Here is a 23312-nt window from a genome sequence, read left to right as displayed (position 1 = left end):
CCCTTAAAATGTGCTCATTATTACAGGTGTAGTTTGAAAATGCTGTGAGAAATATATTCGTAAAGCCTTTTTTACTGCTTGGAAACAAAATACAGTTAAAGTCCACTAGATGGCGCTGCTGTGCTAATTCACGTATATATGATATACAATACAAACCTTTTTTTCTCTCACCCTACTCAAACCAAATTTCTCAAATATTCATTCTTCATTTTAATTGGTCATAATATGTTAGTAATATAGTTATTGTGTTTTATTTAGTTATTTTTCCTGTTATATATTATTTTCACTGGATGTACAGTATGACTTTTACTGTAATCTCGCGTCCGACTGGAAATAAACATAAATAACGGGAATAAATAAATAACAACGATATTGGTAGTTTATTATTTTTAATATCTATAATTATATGTTATATAATAATAATAATAACATGAATTAAAATCAAACACTACGTCTCCAACTGTCCCTCTGTTTGCTTGGATACAAAATAAAAGTCCGGCCCATTGTGAGTATTTAAATAGGATCGTGTATTTTAACATTTACGCTATTTAATGCAGCATGCATTAATATATCACTGTAATGTTACTAAAATACAATCCATCCATATGGATGAATATATTTGCATTTAAACGCGTATTTGCGCGTAGTGCAAAATTCGAACAGGCGAGTCGGGTCACACTCTGTATGGCGACGTTAAATACATAATAAAAGTCCTCCCGGTGAAGAGAAAATGCGTTTTTAAAAATATGCTTTGGCGTGTTTTAGAAAAAGAAACGGGTCTGCTCTTTTTTTGCTCTTAAATATGCATTTTTCAAAAGTCGTTCTCTAAAAAGGAAGACAAAACGAGTATTTTTGACCAAACTTCTTGCCAAATGTCGCATTCACAAAAGTAAATTTAACAACAAGCGACCTGTTTTGTTTTGTTTTTTTTTTGTCAGAAAATTAGAAAGATATACATCAGAAAAACATATACATCGTATTTCTTCTTCAAGCAACACTAAATTGTTTTCTTATTTAGGTTTTTGCTTGATTGTGAATTATTTGAACACCTAGCAGTCTTATTGTTTTCTGTTCGTTTGTTTTTCTCTACATAATATTTGTCTATGTTTAATACGCGTGAGCTATACATTGCTATATATTATATATTATTATATATACATTCTTTTATGAAAAGTTGCGTTCATCTAGCTTGGCTCTGTGGAGTAAAACCAGAGATGTTATCCAAGACGAGAAGGTTCACTCGTTAGTAGGTGAACGTCAAACGCAGAAAGTCCCGCCTTTCAGGAAAACCAGCCAATGAGCTCGCTTCAGGTCCACAGTGGAGGAGATCTGCGCAGGCGCAGTAGCCAGACCGAGCCGAAAAATCATGTTTTTTGTGCATTACTGAGCCGAACGCCACAAACGATTAGTGTGAGATTCATTACAATGTACCACTGATTTCAAATATTTCCGTGAAGCGATAATTAGACCTTCGGTTTTAGGTATTCTGGACCTTCCCCATTCAAAGAGATTGGCGTGTGGTCTTCTTGCGAAGACGGCCGGCCGAGTGGAGCGTCTCGCCTGCGAGGATCTTTGGCGCGGCTGCGTTTATCCAGTTCGGGTGTTCGGAGTGAAAAAGCCCGTGTGGTGTAGAGAGTGAAGATGGCGGACGTGTTGAGCGTGTTGCGACAGTACAACATCCAGAAAAAGGAGATCATCGCCAAAGGAGACGAAGTGATTTTCGGGGAGTTTTCGTGGCCCAAAAACGTCAAAACCAACTATGTGATCTGGGGGTGAGAACAGCTCGGATTTCTCTGCGGCCGCCTGCTGTTGTTGTGTTAGCCAGCTGTAGCTAACGTTGGAAAAACACAGAAACATACCAAGCTTGTTGTTCGAATTTCCCCGTTCCACCTTAAATGGTGCAGCAGTTACATTCTGGCGCCAGAAGCGCCAGATTGTAATTGCTGCACCATTTAAGGTGGAACGGGGAAATTCGAACAACAAGCTGGCGAACAGGCAGCCAAACTTCAGCCTCGTCAGAAAAACGACCTTAACCTCTTTCTAACTGATATTACTTGTCTTATTTGTCCATCCCGGCTACATAAGTGCTTATAGGTCGCTTGTGAGACGTTATATGCCTCGTAGCGAACGCTTTTAGGAAGTTAAACGAAGTTAAAATTCTGAGGTAACGTTATAACGTTAGCACGCTTGGCTAACCTAACCTGGCATTGACAAACAGACAAATCCCATCTCCCCCCCCTCCCAAGTTAATTTAGGCTGTTTCTGAGATGCGTGAGGGCTTAAAAACATCTAAACATCTCCCGAATGGCTCGAGTCACTTGTGGTGAATGTTCTTGCGACGTTAAAGGGGAACTCCACCCGTTTTTCAGAAGTTCCAGGTGACCTGATGGAACGGGTGAGATGTGAACAGAGCCGTTCTGCGTGGTTTTGGTGTGAAACACCAGAGTTGTTCTAAAAAGGGACTTACCGAGTCAGAGCTGTTCACAGTGGAGGTGATGGGAACCAGACGTCCACCTCTAAAAAGCTCCCTCACAGAAAACTCCTACATCGTGAGATGGTTGTGGATTCGCTGGTTGGTGACCTGAGAGTGTTGTGTTGTAGGCCGTTTGTGGTGGAGGGAGTTGTTATTCCAGATTTTCCATGGTTTTCCATCATCAGGGTTCCTTATAAACACTCAGAAGGTTCGTGTAGGTTCTCTGGTGGTTCTGGATGGTAAATAAAATGGCTAGATTTGTGTTGGAGTCAAGGCGACGTCTGGTTCCTATCACCACTACTGTAAAGACGTCTGAACCACTGAGTGATCTGAGTTTTGGAGTCGATGTTCGCCGTAAAGCTGTGTTATAAGGAGGCGAGCAGTTGTCTGGTTGGTTAGTGTAGTGGATAACACGCCTGCCTTCCATGCTGTAGACTAGGGTTCAGTGCCCCACCTGGGTAACCTCCCTGCACTGTACCAATAAGAGTCCTTGGGCAAGACTCCTAACACCACCTTCGCCTACCTGTCAAATGATTTTTTTTTTTTTTTTTTAATATGAACATTTAACCTCTTCTTCTCCAGGGTATATTTTTGGTTTGTCCAATCTGAATTTTTGTGACCAAATCATAAGGCAAATTATTCAGTAACTGCATGAAATAAATGCTAATTATTTATTTATTTTATTTGCTTTTGTAAAACCTCCCTCAGATTATCAGAACCTGTGTTTTATGATCTCCACATTTCACTATACGCTCACAATTCACTGCTGAAAGCCAAAAATCTCCGACGCTCTTTGTGTTATTTTCTAAAAGTGATGTTTCCAGAGCAGATCACTGAAGAGACGCCGTCTGTTTATAGTTTAGAGCCCAGATTTGGGGAAAAACGGGTCGACTTTCAGTAGAAAACAAAGTTCAGCTTCTTTTATTATGAGGGTTTAAAATGACGTCGCCGTCTATTAGACTGGAGAGAAGAGCTACAGCCTCACACGACGCCCAGCTTCGGAATGGAGCTTATGGAGTATGAACGTTATGAAGATCATGACCGAGTGCGGTTTGGATCCACCGGTGGTCCCGAGGAGTTGAGAAGGTTAACTGGCTTTAAAACGTTGACGTGTACCTGTTGTTTTTGAGATTCATTAAAAAGTTTAAAAAAAATTTATTTAAGAATTTAAATAATACGTCGTACGTCTTCTCCCTTAAAAAGTCCATTTGAGTTCTGTAGTAAAGGCAATGGTTCTGTTTAGAACCGTGAATGCACAGAGAACCGTTTCAGTGCTCAAATGGTTCTCTGCGTGGGGAAATGGTTCTTCAGGTTGATGTAGACAGTGGATCATTCCAAAGACTTTGCTTTGAAACTACCAAGTCCTGAGACGTTAGAAAATAGAAATCCTGTATAGGAAAGAATTCGCGTCACAGCATCTGAATCGTAATCGAATCGTGACGGGCCTAAAGATTCCCACCCCTAGTCGTTACGGTCATTACTGTCATTTTACTATACTTTCCATTTATGTTACATAACGACTTGAAGGCGGTTGCATAATTGATTGTGTAGTTATGTAATGCATCACTTATAGAGACCTGGCTGCAGTATATCGAAGTTTGGCAAGTGTGCCACCCCACTGGTGTGACAGTGGTAGGCCACCCAAATGTTGTCGTGTTGAAAATTTGTCCCAGCAGTAAATCATGCCTGGCCCAGTTACGGCACATTCAGGCCGATTTTGAGGCCAGTTTGTTTCTCCTGACGGCCGACAAAAGGTCTCCAGACATCAGGGTGATCTTAACCAGTGATCTTCCCAGATTATCCTGTGGTCGTTTGAGGTGTCTTTCGTCCAGTCTTTACTCGTCTGATCTGCTCCCGGTCCAGTGTGGGGCGGACGCCGGTGGTGTGAAGCGTGATGTTGACGTCATGCCTGAAGGACAACCAGTGAGAGCAGAGCTGAACTGAACTTGTCAGTGTGCATCTCTTCCTACAAGATTGTGGAGAGTGTTTGTGGGAATTTGTGTCCGTTCATCCAGACGAGCATTTGTGAGGTCAGACACTGATGTTGGACGAGAGGGTCTGGCTCACAGTCTCCGCTCTAATTCGTCCCACAGGTGTTGGATGGGGTGGAGGTCGGGGTTCTGTGAGGGCCAGTCAAGTTCTCCCACACCAAACTCACCCAGTCAGGCCTTTATGGAGCTGCTTTGTGCACTGGGGCTCAGTCACGCTGGAACAGGAAAGGTTCTTCCCCAAACTGTTCCCACAAAGTTGGAAGTCTATAGTTATAGACTATATCCAAAATGTCTTGGTGCTGAAGCTTTAAGATTCCCCTTGTAGACCGACCCCTGGAAAACAACCTCATATCATCATCCCTCCTCCACCAAACTTTACAGCTGGTACGGTGCAGTCAGGCAGGTAACGTTCTCCTGGCGTTCACCAAACCCAGACTTGTCCACCAGGCTGACAGATAGAGACAGATGACTGGTCACTCAACGGAATATGTTTCCACTGCTCCAGGGGGTCCAGGGGTGGCGCTTTACAGACGCCTGGCTGTATATTGCTTGGTGATGTAAGGCTTGCGTGCCGTTGCTTGGCCGTGGAAATCCTGCCATGAAGCTTCAGGCGCTCAGTTTTTGTGCTGATGTTGATGCCAGAAGAGGTTTGAACTCTGCGGTAATTGATTAGCAGAGCGCTGGAAACTTTTGTGCACTAGAGACCCTCTCCGTAATGTTACGTGGTCGGACACTCGCCTGTCGTGCCATCTAAATGCATTTTAAATGGCGAGATATTGGAGGAGATTTCTGAGAAGACTGGATTTGGGATAATCCACTTCCATAAGGAAGAAGAAAGACAAAGGAAAATAACTAAAGAAAACAGGAAGTTTCCAGAGTAGTCCTTCTGAAAGTTATGTAGAGAAAATTAGTCTCCTAACAACCCCCTGGAAGATCTGGTGAACACCAAAACTGCCCCCATCAGACAAACAGCAATTAAAATCAAGCTGCTTCAGATCTGAAAACATCCACAGGTGTTTCTGTCCATCCTTCTGCTGTGAGAAGACCACTCAGCGCTGTGGGTCTGAAAGGACGTGTAGCTGATCAAGAAGAACTTCACTGAGAAAAGGAGATGGACACATCAAACAAAGAAGCTGGACGATGGACTGACCACCCCAGAGTCCAGACCTCAGCACCACTGAATGGGTTTGATTAGTTCAGGAAATCATCAACCAGCTTGGACTGGACTTTATTTGATCTGATGTTCAGTAAATGTTGTTGAAATCTGACCGAACTGGACTTTATTTGATCTGATGTTCAGTAAATGTTGTTGAAATCTGACCGAACTGGACTTTATCTGATCTGATGTTCAGTAAATGGTGTTGAAATCTGACCGAACTGGACTTTATCTGATCTGATGTTCAGTAAATGGTGTTGAAATCTGACCGAACTGGACTTTATTTGATCTGATGTTCAGTAAATGTTGTTGAAATCTGACCGAACTGGACTTTATCTGATCTGATGTTCAGTAAATGGTGTTGAAATCTGACCGAACTGGACTTTATCTGATCTGATGTTCAGTAAATGGTGTTGAAATCTGACCGAACTGGACTTTATTTGATCTGATGTTCAGCTGTCGACTGTATAAGATGCTGAAATTCCCGCTCGGCTACTTCAGTAAACAGTACATGGCGCTGAGTCACGATGCAGGTTAGACGTCATGATGTTCTGGACCTTCGCTTGAGGACATTTTCTCTAACTGGACCTTCCTGAATTTTAATTAAAGACTCCTGGTTTATGTTTTGTCATTCGGTTCATTCACTGGATGTGACCTGCATCGTTGGACCGTCTCACCTGCATAACATTTATGCGGTTCTACTTATTTTCATGCTGCAGATATTTTAGGGTTGTTTTAGTGTAATGTATCACCCGTTTTTCCTACTTCTATCTATCCGTCTGTGTAATAGCGTACGACAGTAGTGCTTTGTGCTGCTGTAATAGACGACTGTCTCGTCTGGTTTCGTCTCGTCTCGTCTCCAGTATTTGTCCTGAGTCCCATCAGAATAAAGTACCACCAAGGTGGTTTTTAGTCTGTTTCTTTTGGTGAAGTAACATTATTTGTCTTTAACTTGCAGGACAGGAAAAGAAGGCCAGCCTAAGGAGTACTACACCCTCGACTCCATTCTCTTCCTCCTCAACAATGTGCATCTTCCTCACCCGTCCTACGTGCGCAGAGCTGCGGTAAGTGACTGTCCAGTTATTCACGTTTTGTTCAGTCTTTTAAAGGTTCCGTCAGATTTTCTGTGTAGTTCAGTTATTGAGATTAAAGTAAGCCGAGCTGCGTATTTGTAACCACTTCATGTAATAACTGTTTTTAGAGGCATTAAATGCCTCTGACTTTGTTTACGTTGTATTGATTAAATTGAGCAGACATTAAAAAAAATATAGAGAAGTCCCATCAGTCCTTTGCAGCGTATTAAACACTGCGCTGATTAATAACGTGACGAAGCTTAACCTGCATTAATTTGACCCAGATCATTTCCTTTTGTTGACTTGCGTGAACGTAGATTCATCGAAACAGCCGCAGGAACTCTGACAGTTTGGCAGAATTAAGCTCAGTGATTGGTTGGATAGCCCTCTGTGATAACGATTAACAAAGACATTTTCCAGCCATGGTTCTAAAACAGAATTGTTCCTTGTGTTGAGATTAGACACAGACAGAGAGAGACAGAGCATGTTTGATCCTGAAGATTGCAGTGTTACAGTAGCAACGCATGTAATTACACATAAACTTATATATGCTCGGCTGAAATAAAAAAGAAATAAATTAGGCAGAAATAAAAAAAGAAATAAATTAGGCAGAAATAAAAAAAAAAAGAAATAAATTAGGCAGAAATAAAAAAAAAAAAAAGAAATAAATTAGGCAGAAATAAAAAAAAAAAGAAATAAATTAGGCAGAAATAAAAAAAAAAAGAAATAAATTAGGCAGAAATAAAAAAAAAAGAAATGAATTAGGCAGAAATAAAAAAAAAAGAAATGAATTAGGCAGAAGTAAAAACATTAATTAATTAGGCAGTAATAAAAAAATAATAAATTAGGCTGAAATAAAAAATAATAAATTAGGCAGAAATAAAAAAGAGAGAGAAATTAGGCAGAAATAAAAAAAGAAATGAATTAGGCAGAAATAACAAATAGAAATAAATTAGGCAGAAATAAAAAAGTAACAAATTAGGCAGAAATAAAACAAAGAAATAAATTGGGCCGAAGTAAAAAAAAAAAAAAAAAAAATAGACCCAAGTTAAAGTTTGAGGCAGTAGAAATTAAAGTGTATCTGTTTGCACGTGTCTACACAGCATATAATCCACAAGATTAGATGTGTTTACATGAGAGCAGGTGTTGTGCACGTCCGGTGAGTATAAACACGAGGAGTAACAGCCGTATTTACAGTCTAACCTGCGCAGTGAACATTACAGAATACAGAGTAACTAAATTAACATTTTTATTTATTTATTTTTTAACTAAGCCTTAAATTTCTCACTGTGCAGACAGAGAACATACCTGTGGTCAGAAGACCTGACAGAAAGGACCTGCTGTCGTATCTCAATGGAGAAAGCTGTAAGTATTATGATTAAAAAAAAAAAACAAACACTGAATTAATTTGAAGCCGCGTTTGACCAGACGAGGGTCCCGTAATGTCATTTGTCGGGGTTAGACTGGCCGATTTCACACAGGAGAAGCTACTTGACTTTACAAATGTTGCCCAGCAGGACTGAAATCATTCTGCCATGCAGAAGTACATTCATATACAGGGAGATTCACTCGAAAGAGGCCCCGAATATTCTGCTTTATCTCCCATTAGCATGAAGCAGTCTGAACCAAACAAATACACTACATACCTTGGCGTGTGTGTGATCGATCGCATTAAATGCGATGCTGGAAGTGATCTCCGTTTTCTGCCAGACACAGGAAGGATTAGACGTTGAGATGGCTGTCCGGCGCCTACCTCATCGCTCCGACGCAGGGGCTTCCCGGCTTGTTCAAAGCTCCATATGCTGCGGAGTTCATTGCACATTGTTTCGGTCAGATTCCTTCATCCTAGAGAGAGTTATTACAGAATATTCGGGGCCTCTTTCGAGTGAATCTCCCTGTATTTCATTCTCGTTCTCCTTCTAGTTAGCCCGTCTCCAAAAATGGTTGTAGAGGATAAAGGAACCGTGCCACGAATTTCGTTTTAGCTGATGGCTTCATCTCCCACTCGCCAAAAACGGAGGTCCTGATATTTATCATGATCTGTTATTACATCACTGTGTGAGTGATTTCGACAGGCCTGCTGTTACTGAGGCAGCTATAGACGGCAGTTTACTCCAGACGTGGACTGGATTAATATCACAGAATTGATCTGTGATCAGTCACATTACGGCACCGCCCCAGCTGCAGTAGGGCTGAAGTCTGAGTTAATTGTATGCAACATTTTTTTGTTGTTTTTTCTTACAGCGTCATCAACAAGTATTGACAGAAGTGCGCCCATTGAAATCGGTCTTCAGAGGGCGACACAAGGTATGTGTTCATTATATAATTATAAGAGTGTTTGTTCTTAAACAGGCAGGTTATTAGACCTCTGCTACCAAGTGTAACCAGATGTAATGAAAATAGGGTTATTTTACATTATAGCATTTTTTTTTTTTTAGCACACTCCTTATTTTAAGATGCAAAAAATGGACAAAATAAAGATGCTTACTGTGTGTAACTATCAAAAACTGACAGTGTGAATATGAAAATGTGACATTATTGAGGTTTCTTTTATCTTAGTCAAAAGGGCTGCTGATGAAGTCGCCTCAGAAGCGAAAAAGCCACGGATTGAGGTAAAAATATTTACGGAAAGTGCCTCTAGAAGGCTTTTCCTGTTCTTGTCCAGTTTGCACAACTGTTGCCGTGACTGATGCATTTCACAAATATTTGGCCACTTTTCATTCTGTATTTTAAAACGTGGTCCTGAATTAAGAATTTAAATTGCCTTTGTGTGTAAGGATGAAGAACGAGTGCGTCTGGATAAGGAGCGTCTGGCTGCCCGTCTGGAAGGCCATAAGGAAGGAATCGTGCAGACGGACCAGATCCGGTACGATTAGACCGATTTAATAATGGTATTTTGACCAGATAATGATGTTACTAACTGTTATGAAATGAAATAATGAAAACAAGTGAGGGGGAAAAAATCTATCAGTGATGCAGTTTAGGAACACTTTTAGGACTTTAGGATATTTAATTATTTAACTATTAACATGTTTAACTAGAAATGCAGTGAAAGTTTTCAGTCGCAAATGGTCAAAAATAGAAAACAACTGGAAATGTTCAAATTTAGTGTCAACGCAATATTAAAGATGATGATAATAAAAATGAGAAGCGGACCTTCCTGATTAACTATAGACCTCTAGGGTCAAACTTGACTGGAGGCCGAAATAATCTTACCACCAGTTCCGCATGTTTTACTAAATTAAGTGGACCAGGCTTTTGTACAGGCAGTCTGTGATCAGGCTAAGCAGTAATTCTCTGGGTCAAATGCCCGATGGACTGGTAAACTCCAGCTTTCCCTCCGGCTTCCAGTTGCTTTATAATTCCTCACAGTCCCTCTTGTCCCCAGGTCGCTCTCAGAGGCCATGTCTGTGGAGAAGATCGCTGCCATCAAAGCCAAAATTATGGCCAAAAAGCGTTCCACCATCAAGACAGACCTGGATGATGACATCACCCTGAAGCAGAGGAGCTTTGTGGACGCCGAAGTGGACGTGACGAGAGATATCGTCAGCAGAGAGCGGGTGTGGAGGACGAGGACCACTATTCTACAGAGCAGTGGGAAGGTGAGAGAAACCAGACACAACTCAGTTTTGAGCATCGAGGTGAGGCACGACGTCTTCTGTAGAAACGTCTCATAGGGTCTTTTATAAAAGACGTCAAATGTTTTGTTTTTTCAAAAAAGAGAAGAGAAATCATTTAGATTCATCTTATTTACCAGAATAATCCAGCTAACAGTGCTCCTGTCGCCATAAACCAACCAGTGATGAGCACAACAATGGGATTGATTGAACGGTGGATTTATTTCCTACTATGACTGATCCTGTATCAGTAGCCACGTTTACATGCAGCCTAATAATCCGTTAATAATCCGACTAATAGCTCAATCGGAATAAAATACGTCCATGTAAACGCCTCAATCGGAATAGTCTAATCCGATTGAGGCCATTTGTAATCTGTAAATATTCCGTTAAATAGAAGAATAATATCCGTGTAAACACCTGTATCCGATTACATTCCCTATCGGAAAGTTTAAGTCCGTTCTGCTTGTGCGTCGCGTCACAGTGAGAGTTTATACCGTTCAACACGGCGGAGCAGAAACTGGTCTGCAGAGGAGACGAAGTTCATGCTGTGATCTTTAAAAGACGGCGACGGGACGGACGTCCAGCTTATGTGTCTCAGAGCACGACGTCTTCCTCTCGGCCTTCTTTAATAAGGACGTGTGAGGGACGCTTTCCTGAGTCTGACGTCATTTTAAAGCAGTTAAAAACACAATCACTGCTCACTGCTGCTCATCTCACTCTGACTGGACGTGATGCTCACTGTCAAGGTAACACCTACACCATCGGATTACTCGTAGTGAGCATATAAACGAAGATTTTACATCAGATTGTTGAGTAGAGTGAGAATAAACACCTCAGTGTGAATCTGTAATCGGATTGAATTCAATCGGATTGGCAAAAATCTTTACATGTGAACAGACGGTGAGCAGAACTGCTGCTCAGTGTATCTGCGTAGCACAACCTGCTCTGCAATTCCAGTATCTGTCCTCCAGGTGGCAGCACTGTATTGACTTGGTACAAACCAAGTTCTCTCCTTTTAGATCCTTTTAAACGTTCGCTCGTTTCTTCTTCACTTACATTCGCTTTCACTGCATCAGTTCACAGACATGATAAAAGCAGCTCACTGAATTGAATTACAGTAAAGCAGGTCATATTGGTTGATATAATGTTAGTTACTAACTCTTTCCTTTATAGTTCTGTAAGTTTTATGTATAAACCAGGAAAAGGCCTTTCAAAGTACTAGATAATTATTTAACATGATGGTAAATTTCAAGACGGTTTCAGTTTTTCAGATAATTAAATGCCGGTAAGTTCTAGAAATTGTGTAGTTGTTTTAGCAAAATACTGCTAATGACCAAGTCTAGTTAATAGACTTTTGAAAGACTGAAGTCTCACATCTAAAGACGGTGTCGCCGTTTTAGTCACAGACTGATTTTGCAAAGACTAGGAATCTTGCAGTGTCGCTATTTACTAGACTGCAGCTAGATTTGAGATTATTCCCCATCGTGCACCTGGTGGGAATTTACAAGCAGGTACTTTTCCACTTTTCCTTCCACTCTGTAGTGGTGCAAATGGGAAGATACGCTGGCTAGGTGTGTAAAGATCTGAGGCTCAGCCCAGTTCGCTGTAGAACGGTATACTCTGGCAGATCGTCACCCACAGTCTCTTAAATTAACCTGTAAAAGGTGCCGCTACTTTTTAAAGTTGATATAAAGATTTACACGTCAACACAACATGCAGAGATTCAGCGAATGAACGAAACCTTAAAAAAACAAGCCGTGTAACAGAAAGCAAAAAAAAAAAAGGAAAAACATCAGTGATTCTTCAATAACGCCCTTCTTAAACTCTCTCGCATCTCTCTGGCTCGCGCTCTCGCATCTCTCTGTTTCGCGCTCTCGCATCTCTCTGTCTCGCGCTCTCGCATCTCTCTGTCTCGCGCTCCAGCACTCTATCTAGGGCTCGCTCTCTCTTGCGCTCTTTCTCTTTAAAAGCCTGGCTCGTCACTATTTGTGTGAGCCAAGACTTCAAACTTACAATAATATTAAACACAGTTGATTTTGTCTTGACCACCTTACACTAAACGATCGAGACGACCTGAGCGCGACGCGACTCTAACAAGACTCTTATGATCTTATTCCGATATTGGAAATTTGTCGCACGGTGGAATCGTTTGAAAAGTCGTTTGGCGTGAGGCCGGCATTAGAATAACAGTCTAAGTTACTAAGAGCATGTCTTCCAGTCAAATAAATTATAATGGTATGACTAACAGGTTGTAGCAATTAAAATGACAAAGGATAGTAAACTGACTCGGAATTATTAAAGTAACCAGGTAGGAAATAAAAATATACGGTGATTGACGCTGTGATGCCACACATTTAAGCTGGAAAGTAAATCAGAAACTTCAAGCACTGAGTAAGTTACGTGGCGTGTACTGGCGCCCAAATGACCGTGATTCAGCCAAAGTAGGAGCAGCGCTGTTCTATACTTGGGAGCGTCAGTCATGATCTGGAGCCTCATTTGAAGGGGAACACTCAGGTTTTCCCCCGACTGTTAGAATAACTGTATGAATGACTGACAGAGTCTGGAATGACTGTGACTCATAGATCTCTAAACTGGTCTATGACCGCTGCCGTGCTGCCGGATCACATGTTTTGGATTGCGGCGAGGATTTGAAGGTGAGGACAGATTTGCTTGCGTTCGCTCATTCAGTGCTTATGTTGCGAATAAGACGATCGTCACTGCTGTGGGTAACGGGTCGTGAAATGGTTTCCAGGAGTCAAATCCTGAAACTTCAAGCTTTCTATCAGGGTGTTGTGTCGCCTCATTCCTGGACGTTTTGATGCGTAAAAGCGATGTTTAAAAAAACTGAGGTGAAGAATCCAAACCCCAACATAACCAGCGGACCGGTCGTATGTGTGGAGTGAGCGAAGTTTATTTGTTTGCGCACAGGTTCCAGACGCCCAGCCAGCCCGTAAGACTGGGCTGATGCGGTTTTATAGCAGGACTGATGCCAAGATTAGGCTCAGCCTGTACGTGACAAGTGACGGGTGAGGAAGACGAGACCGTGTAGGGATAAACAAGAATAGACAGAAGAACGTACTAAATACAGTCACAGTACAGAAACACACAGTACTGAATATAATGACATACAACACTAAACATTACAGAGCAGTGCATTTCTACACTGCAGCAGAAGTGTGGCTGCACCGGTTCACTGATCTAGAAAAGGTTGAGTAAACACTGAAAATGCAAAAGAACTGCAGCAACAATCACTGCTTTCCTTTATAGACCAGATGGGGTTTATGTCATAGATAATAAACACGTACATAAGACGTTTTGTACTGTATTCTTCATATGACTGCCTGGTTTGTACTACACACGTGTCCAGTTAGTGTCTAGAACCTGTTGACCATTTCAGTGTAATGTAGTTAGTAACAATGTGTTGTATGCTGTTAACGTTTAAAATTAAGCGTAAAAATAATCATCTAGTGATTTTGGAGTTTGTTCCTCACACTTACCTGGTTAATACTTCAAAGTTAAGGGGTTGTTAAAACAAAATGTTCCCACTATTTCACTGCAAGAATACCTTTAACCCGAAGGCTGCTCAGATTGCGTAACTCGTAATGGTGTTAGATTCAAGTCCTGCGTTTTTCTAGCTGGCCTTTCTCGAAGATGTTGAAGCAGAAGAGCTCGTTAAACTGACCGTCTGCGGATTAGGATTAGATTAAGATTAATTGACCCTTATTAGTCCCACAACGGGGAAATTTCACCTCAGCATTTAACCCATCAGTGCAGTGAAACACCACATACACACTAGTGAGCACACACACACACTAGGGGGCAGTGAGCACAGTGAGCGGTGGGCAGCCCAATCCGCAGCGCCCGTCTTGCTCAAGGACACCTCAGTCATGTGCTGTTGGCTCTGGGGATCGAACCGGCGACCTTCCGGTCACGAGGCTGGTTCCCTAACCTTTTTCCATGACTGCCCCAAATGGATGGATTACAGCCCAGAGTTACATACATGTTCACGAGTCCTTGTTTTGTCCCAGAGAAGTTCTTAAAAAGTCTTGAAGGTCAGTGATGATGCAACAGTGTAATATCATGATACTTAAAGATGTTTTAACAATAAGCCAGGGGGCGTTGGTGGCAAGGAGAACCTCCCTCAGAGCTGAGGAAGAAACCTTGGGACGAACCAGGCTCATCAGGGTGGGACCCGTCCTCCTCCGGTCAAACTACCTACAAATTACTGACAAAAAAAGACCCTGTACATCACACAGGTCTGCTGTTATGCTTATGTGTACTGATATAGTCATAGTATATATAATGTAAGCAATGATATTATTATTGTTATTATTATTATTATTTATAGTATGTGTTTAATACTAACGATATGCTCAGAAAAGCATACTGTGACACATTGGACCGTATTTATCCCGACAACAACAAATATTGTCTAAGTCGTAAAATGTCTGAAAATGTCTTATCTGTAATATTAACAGCAGTAAATTTAGAAACATCCAGGCGCATTTAATGATTCGGGTAAAATGAACCCATCCTGTTTGTTTTGTGCACATGGACAGTATCCACGACCTGCTGCATTCGAGGAATGTTTTTAAAAGGGAACAAAGTGGTTTAAATGTCTACAGTTCAAAGCTGCTTTAAGATGGAGAGAATAAAACTGGTAATATCTACTGTTGCAGTGCCTTTTGCCTGAACACCGGTATGTAAAATGTGAGCGTGCGGCTGTTCCAGCTAGTCTGTCTTCTGCTGCTTGTTGCGGGTGACTTGCCACTGGTTTTGAATCATTTACAGGAACCACGCCTTCAAACCAAATCCCTGCACTCTCAGAAATAACGGTACTAAACTGTCACGCGGTCAGTGCTCCTCCTGTCACTGGGTGGAACCCTCAAGGCTCCATCTCAGCACCTTTAGTCAGGGAACATAACTGAACCATAACCCACTGAAATGATCTGTTCTAAGCTGGACTGACTCCACACACCCCGCCTCGCCTCCAGGCTTTTACTCTACTGCTCTGTTTTAAAACATTCGGTTATGAAAAGGAACAAATACCAACTTTTCACCTGGAGAACCTGATTTAAGCTCCACAATCAGACCTTAAACCCACTGTAGAACCTTTGAGGGAACATCTGCACTGTTTGTACCTTGAAGAATTAAAAATGTTCCTGCACAGAATCTTCATTTCTAACGGTGTAAGCAAATGTTATATATTAAATAGCTATTAATACATTGTGTGTGTGTGTGTGTGTGCGCACTGTTGTATGGTGGAAATTCATTACTTTTGCAGAACTAAAGGTCCTAAAAAGCATTGAAGTTTGTTGTAAGTTATGATTAACCCCTGATTAAGAAAGTATTGTTTTGATCTTGCAGAACTTCTCCAAAAACATCTTTGCCATCCTGCAGTCGGTAAAGGCCAGAGAAGAGGGCCGTGCCCCAGAACAGAGACCAGCACAGAATCCAACTCAGACGGTAACCACTCTTGAACTACTCTTGAGTTCATCTCGCTCTGCTGCTTGCTCTATAATAAAGGTTCCTAGATGGTTTTTGCCTTACAGTTCCTCCCCTTAACAAAGGTGGCGCTTGATTTTGATGCGCAGTTCCTAAATTATTTAATGAGGCTTTTACGTTTTACGTGGTGCTTCTTGAAACTTTAAAAGGGTTCATTGCACTCTTACAGCTCATTGACCATGTTTGAAGAACCATCCATTAAGGATCCTTTTACAGTACCAAAAGTGGTTCTATCTATGGCAGTGGTCACCAGCCATCATCCTGGAGATCTGCTTATCTTCTGCTGAGTTTGGTTCCAGCAGTGGCTAAAGGACGAATTGCATTTTTATTGAAATTGCCATTTTTAAAACATAAGAGCTGCAATTTTTTTTAAAACTATAGTATACATTATCACTAAGTTTTAAGAGAGGAAATATAACTTCATAACTCAGCTTATCAGCTGCCTTTTGATGAGATGGAGGTCTGGTTGACCTATCACAACTACAGCTTACTGGAAGTCTGGCGTACGACATTCAGCGGTCAAGGCTCAAGCAAGAAAAGGTGGATATTCTGGTCTTCTTGGCCAAAATTACAGGCCTGAACCTTAAACTATATAAAATAATCACAATTTAAATCAGTCACAATATTAAGTAAATCCCCAAATCGCTCAGCCCTGTTTCCAGCCAGAGTCCAATCTAAAGCTTCTGATTCAGCCAATCGAGGCCTTCTGAAGAAGTTGACTAGCTGGTGGAGCTGTAGATTGTTCTTCACACTCACGCATCACATTTACAGGAATAGTTCTTTAAGGAACCTCCCACTGAAAGTAAGGCTGAGCAATTTGGGGGAAAAAAAAAAAAAATATATATATATATATATATATATATATATATATATATATATATATATATATATATATATATATATATATATATATAAATAATATAAAACTATTATTATATTATTATTATTATTATTATTATTATTATTATTATTATTATTATATATATTTTTAAAACCAATATTGCTATTTTCCTGTCAGGGAATTTATTATTATTATTATTATTATTATCCATCCATCCATCCATTATCTTCCGCTTCTCCGGGGTTCGGGTCGCGGGGGCAGCATCCTAAGCAATGAAGCCCAGACCTCCCTTTCCCCAGCCACTTCCACCAGCTCTCCAAGGGGGATTCCGAGGCGCTCCCAGGCCAGCTGGGCGATATAGTCGTGCCAGCGTGTCCTGGGTCTTCCCCGGGGTCTCCTCCCAGGTGGACTCGCCTGTGACACCTCCCGAGGGAGGCGTCCAGGAGGCATCCTAACCAGATGCCCGAACCACCTCAGCTGGCTCCTCTCGACGTGAAGAAGCAGCGGCTCTACTCCGAGTCCCTCCCGGATGACTGAACTTCTCACCCTATCTCTAAGGGAGAGTCCAGACACCCTGCGGAGGAAACTCATTTCGGCCGCTTGTATTCGCGATCTCGTTCTTTCGGTCATTACCCAAAGCTCATGACCATAGGTGAGGGTGGGAACGTAGATCGACCAGTAAATCGAGAGCCTTGCCTTATGGCTCAGCTCTTTCTTTACCACAACAGACCGGTAAAGAGCCCGCATCACTGCTGACCCAGCACCAATCCGCCTGTCAATCTCCCGCTCCCTTGTACCATCACTCGTGAACAAGACCCCGAGATACTTGAACTCCTCCACTTGAGGCAAGAGCCTATCCCCGACCCAGAGAGGGCTCTCCACCCTTTTCCGCCTGAGAACCATGGTCTTGGATTTAGAGGTACTGATTCTCATCCCAGCCGCTTCACACTCGGCTGCAAACAGATCCAGCGAAAGCTGAAGTTCGCGGCCTGATGTCCCCAATAGGACCACATCATCTGCAAACAGCAGCGATGTGACCCTGAGGTCACCAAACCGGACACCCTCCATCCCTTGACTGCGCCTAGAAATTCTATCCATAAAAATTATGAATAGAATCGGTGACAAAGGGCAGCCCTGACGGAGTCCAACTCTCACTGGGAACGAGTCTGACTTACTGCCGGCTATGCGAACCAAACTCCAGCTTTGTTTGTACAGGGCCTGAATGGCTCGTAGCAAAGAGCCATGTACCCCGTACTCCCGAAGCACCTCCCACAGAATACCCCAGGGAACACAGTCGAATGCCTTCTCCAGATCCACAAAACACATGTGGACTGGTTGGGCAAACTCCCATGAGCCCTCCAGAATCCTGGAGAGGGTGAAGAGTTGGTCCAGTGTTCCACGACCAGGGCGGAACCCGCACTGTTCCTCCTGGATCCGAGGTTCGACTATAAGCCGGACTCTCTTCTCCAGTACCCCTGCATAGACCTTGCCAGGGAGGCTGAGGAGTGTGATTCCCCTGTAGTTGGAACACACCCTCCGGTCCCCTTTTTTAAAAAGAGGCACCACCACCCCAGTCTGCCAATCCAGTGGCACCGCCCCCGATGTCCACGCAATGTTGAAAAGGCGTGTCAGCCATGACAGCCCCACAACATCCAGAGCCTTGAGGAACTCAGGGCGGATCTCATCCACCCCTGGAGCCTTGCCACCAAGGAGCTTCTTAACTACCTTAGCGACTTCGGCCTCAGTAATGGACAAGCCTATTCCCATGTCCCCAGACTCAGCCTCCTCACTGGAGAACGTGTCGGTGGGATTGAGAAGGTCCTCAAAGTATTCCTTCCACCGCCCAATGACGTCTTCAGTCGAAGTCAGCAGCACACCATCTCCACTATATACAGTGCTAGTGGCACACTGCTTTCCCCTTCTGAGTCGCCTGACGGTTTGCCAGAATCTTTTCGGAGCCGACTTAGTCACTTTCCAAGGCCTCACCAAACTCCTCCCATACACGGGTTTTTGCCTTGGCGACAACTGAAGCCGCAGATCGCTTGGCCTGTCGATACCTGCCAGCTGCCTCTGGTGTCCCACAGGCCAACCATGCCCGGTAGGACTCCTTCTTCAGCTTGACGGCATCTCTCACCTGGGGTGTCCACCACCGGGTTTGAGGATTACCGCCCCGACAGGCACCAACTACCTTACGGCCACAGCTACAGTCAGCTGCTTCCGCAATGGAGGAACGGAACATGGCCCATTCTGAGTCAATGTCCCCCACCTCCCCCGATATCTGGTCAAAGTTCTGACGGAGGTATGAGTTGAAGATCAATCTGACAGGTTCTTCTGCTAGACGTTCCCAGCAAACCCTCACTATACGTTCGGGCTTGCCTGGTCTGACCGGCATCTTCCCCCACCACCTGATCCAACTCACCACCAGGTGGTGATCAGTTGACAGCTCAGCTCCTCTCTCTACCCGTGTCCAAAACACATGGCCGCAAGTCCGATGACACGACTACAAAGTCAATCATTGAACTGCGGCCTAGGGTGTCCTGGTGCCATGTGCACTTATGGACATCCTTGTGTTCAAACATGGTGTTCGTGATGGACAAACTGTGGTTTGCGCAGAAGTCCAAAAACTGAACACCACTCGGGTTCAGATCAGAGAGGCCATTGCTCCCAATCACACCCCTCCAGGTCTCACTGTCATTGCCCACGTGAGCGTTGAAGTCCCCCAGTAGGACAATAGAGTCTCCAGGAGGAGCACTTTCAAGCACCCTTCCCAAGGACTCTAAGAAGGCTGGGTACTCTGAACTGCTGTTCGGTGCATAAGCACAGACAACAGTCAGGACCCGTTCCCCAACCCGAAGGCGTAGGGAAGCTACCCTCTCGTCCACCGGAGAAAACCCCAACATACAGGCACCGAGTCGAGGGGCTATGAGAAAGCCCACACCTGCCTGCCGCCTCTCACCATGGGCAACTCCAGAAAAGAATAAAGTCCAGCCCCTCTCAAGGAGATTGGACCCAGAGCCCAAGCTGTGTATTGAGGTGAGCCCGACTATATCTAGCCGGTATCTCTCAACCTCGCGCACCAACTCAGGCTCCTTCCCCGCCAGTGAGGTAACGTTCCAAGTTCCAAAAGCCAGTTTCAGCAACCGAGGATCAGAACGCCAAGGCCCACGCCTTCGGACACTGCCCGATCCACAATGCACCGAACCCCTACTACTGCCCCTCCCATTGGTGGGTGACTCATGTAACTCCTTCGGGCTGGGCCCGGCCGGGCACCATGAGTAAATGCCCGGCCACCAGACGCTCGCTGGCGAGCCCCTCCCCCAGGCCTGGCTCCAGGGTGGGGCCCCGGTAACCCTGTTCCGGGCAGGGTACACAAGTCCTGCTTTTGTGTCTTCATAGGGGTTATTATGGATCACACTTTGTCTGACCTGTCACCTAGGACCAGTTTGCCATGGGAGACCCTACCAGGAGCTTTTGCTCCAGACAACATAGCTCCTAGGATCATTCAAGCACGCAAACCCCTCCACCACGATAAGGTGGTGATCCAAGGAGAGGTATAATTATTATTATTATTATTATTATTATTATTATTATTATTATTATTATTATTATTATTATTATTTCTTAAGAATACCAGCACAACCATTTGTACTTGAGGCTTGAATGCTGAATGTAAAGTGCCAGACTGGCAGCTCACGACCTCTGCTTAGTTTCCTTAACTTAAAGCTTAAAACAATGCTGCGTAGTGTGGGATACCATTAAAATTGCCATTTGAAAATTCTAATCTTTCAAATTGAGATTTAGAATCGACAAGTCATTCAGCCCTAACGAAAGGTTCTTTAGAGAAACCACGAATAGTAGTTTCTTCAGCATCGCTCTGAAGTTCCCTTTTTGACACTTTTTTTTGATACAGTTTTATTGTGAAAGAAGTTAAAAGGAAGGAGGCATTCCCCTCCGGCCTGTCGTAATTTTGGATGGACTAATATGGAGCGCTATCAATTTCTCTGAGTATTAGTGCCATTTGTCAAGTAAATGAAGCTTGAAATGAACTCCGCCATTGTGTGAGAGAGGGTCGATTATTTAGTCCGTTGACAGCCTGAGGTTTTAGCCCATTGAGCGTGCTGCTGAGCCCTTGTGTTCAATTGGTGTGAGTAAAATAGAGAGTGGTGTGGTTTAAAGCAGAATCCACAGGCCAGGAAGTATTTACCTGGACCAGCCAAGGGCTGCACAATAAATCAGACTTTTATCACGATATGAGCGTTTTGAGAATAAACATACCGAGGACTGCGATGACCGAATAGATCGAATTGCCAAACCTGCGTGGCATCAGAGTGGCGGAATTAGATGGGAGAGGACAGAATGGTACAAAAGTGAATGTATCCTGAACTTCTAGTCTGGTTTAAACGTGGTGAACAGCGTTGGGTGTAAAATCTGTAAAGCCGTACCAACTGCGGTCACAACAAACCTGCATCACCATAACAAGCTTTATACGGATTTAAACTAATTTATTCGCTGTTCAGGGAATGCTAACTGTTTTTCTTGTAGTGCACAAAAATGTGCATAGTTCTGATGTAAGTCAGTATTAGTATTCCTTCGTATTCGTGGTGCAAGTTAACAAGTACGGCTGTGCGATAGTGAAATAAAATGATGTTTGATAAAGCAGTCTGATATCACAGTGACTGTATAAGAAGCGCTAAATTGTAATTAAAATGGCTGTAAAGGCTGTAAAATATAACACCACACTACAAAAACATCGTTCAACATTATTTTTCTAAGAAAATAAAAGGACAAGAAATACTGCTGCATGTGTTAGAACATTTCTTGTGCGCTGATGGGCTGAGAACCTTTAGCATGACCTCAACAGCTATTCAGTAAAGGCCATAAAAACAGTATATAGTTCGTTTTTCATATGCACACAAATATTGTCATTATTATTCAGTTATTATTAGTTTGTGACCGTAGCCATTAAAGCATGAAACTGATTGTGAGATCAAAATTTATGTTTGTGTTTTTACTGGCTTGAAATTCAGGATGAAGGGGAGTTTGAGCTGTGCATGCATGCGTTTTGTTATTGGCTGTTTAGCCAAATGGTTAAGTTACTCGTCCACTCAGTTGGCACAGTGAAGCACATGACACTTTGTGCCTGCAGTGATGGGACGTCTCGCTGGGGCTGCATGAATGAGCTCATCTGTTTTGTCTTTGCAGCTGTTAACACCGTTTGTCATGGAAACTCGTATCGTGATAATGATAAAAATGTGATTTATTGTGTGCCCCTAATAACGAATAACGTAGTTGTGAATATTTTGATATTTGCTTGAAGGAGTAGTTGGTTAGATATTCGTTTACAAGAGACAATGAGTCCTCAGAAAAAGGCTTTAAGCTGGGGTTGCACTTCATGACTTTCATGAACCTCCATTGAATGTTTACCTGCTGCTTCTTTACTGCGTCGGCTCAAATAGCAGAGAAAACAGCAGCCGCGCAACATGTTTGTTTATTTGCGTGTCCTAGTAACCTGAGAGTTCAGTGAGTTCAGTTCAGTTCAGCAACATCTGAAAAGTCGTAGTGTGTGATCTTAGTTTGTCATGTGATCAATCACATACAGTGGTGTGAAAAAGTGTTTCATTTCCTGTTTTTTTGCATGTTTATCACACCTGTGACACAAGTGTTTCGGAACATCAAACCAATTTAAACAATAGTCAAGGACAACACAAGTAAACACAAAATGCAATTTGTAAATGAAGGTGTTTATTATTAAAGGAGAAAAAAAATCCAAACCATCATGGCCCTGTGTGAAAAAGTGATTGCCCCCTAAACCTAATAACTGGTTGGGCCACCCTTAGCAGCAACAACTGCAACCAAGCGTTTGCGATAACTTGCAATGAGTCTTTTACAGCGTTCTGGAGGAATTTTGGCCCACTCATCTTTGCAGAATTGTTCTAATTCAGTTACATTAGAGGGTTTTCGAGCATGAACGGCCTTTTTAAGGTCATACCACAACATCTCAATAGGATTCAGGTCAGGACTTTGGCTAGGCTACTCCAAAGTCTTCATTTTGTTTTTCTTCAGCCATTCAGTGGTGGACTTGCTGGTGTGTTTAGGATCATTGTCCTGCTGCAGAACCCAAGTTCGTTTCAGCTTGAGTTCACGAACAGATGGTCGGACATTCTCCTTCAGGATCTTTTGGTAGACAGCAGAATTCATAGTTCCATTCATCACAGCAAGTCTTCCAGGTCCTGATGCAGCAAAACAGCCCCAGACCATCACACTACCACCACCATATTTTACTGTTGGTATAATGTTCTTTTTCTGAAATGCAGTGTTCCTTTTACGCCAGATGTAATGGGACACACACCTTCCAAAGAGTTCCACTTTTGTCTCATCGGTCCACAGAATGTTTTCCCAAAAGTGTTGGGGATTATCAAGATGTGTTTTGGAAAAATTGAGACGAACTTTAATGTTCTTTTTGCTCAGCAGTGGTTTTCTTCTTGGAACTCTGCCATGCAGGCCATTTTTGCCCAGTCTTTTTCTGATGGTGGAGGCATGAACACTGACCTTAACTGAGGCAAGTGAGGCCTGCAGTTCTTTGGACGTTGTTGTGGGGTCTTTTGTGACCTCTTGGATGAGTCGTCGCTGCGCTCTTGGGGTAATTTTGGGCG

The 23312-nt window shown here is 42.9% G+C and overlaps 1 protein-coding gene across 1 annotated transcript in view; it reads left to right on the top strand.

The window, feature by feature from the left end:
- The first annotated feature begins 1606 nt into the window (after positions 1-1606).
- Positions 1607-23312, top strand: part of cdc73 (cell division cycle 73, Paf1/RNA polymerase II complex component, homolog (S. cerevisiae)) — a 44399-nt gene continuing 22693 nt past the window's right edge. The window contains exons 1-8 of the mRNA XM_037547283.1: positions 1607-1772; positions 6579-6684; positions 7989-8058; positions 8938-9000; positions 9253-9305; positions 9471-9559; positions 10082-10295; positions 15681-15779. Coding sequence (XP_037403180.1) covers positions 1642-1772; positions 6579-6684; positions 7989-8058; positions 8938-9000; positions 9253-9305; positions 9471-9559; positions 10082-10295; positions 15681-15779 — 825 coding nt within the window. The 5' untranslated portion in view covers positions 1607-1641. The remainder of the gene's footprint in view (positions 1773-6578; positions 6685-7988; positions 8059-8937; positions 9001-9252; positions 9306-9470; positions 9560-10081; positions 10296-15680; positions 15780-23312) is intronic.

Source organism: Pygocentrus nattereri, chromosome 2 (genome assembly GCF_015220715.1).
Source record: "Pygocentrus nattereri isolate fPygNat1 chromosome 2, fPygNat1.pri, whole genome shotgun sequence".
NCBI classification, from domain to species: Eukaryota; Metazoa; Chordata; class Actinopteri; order Characiformes; family Serrasalmidae; genus Pygocentrus; species Pygocentrus nattereri.
Note: the sequence above shows the minus strand (reverse complement) of the source record. Positions and strands in the feature narration are given on the sequence as shown.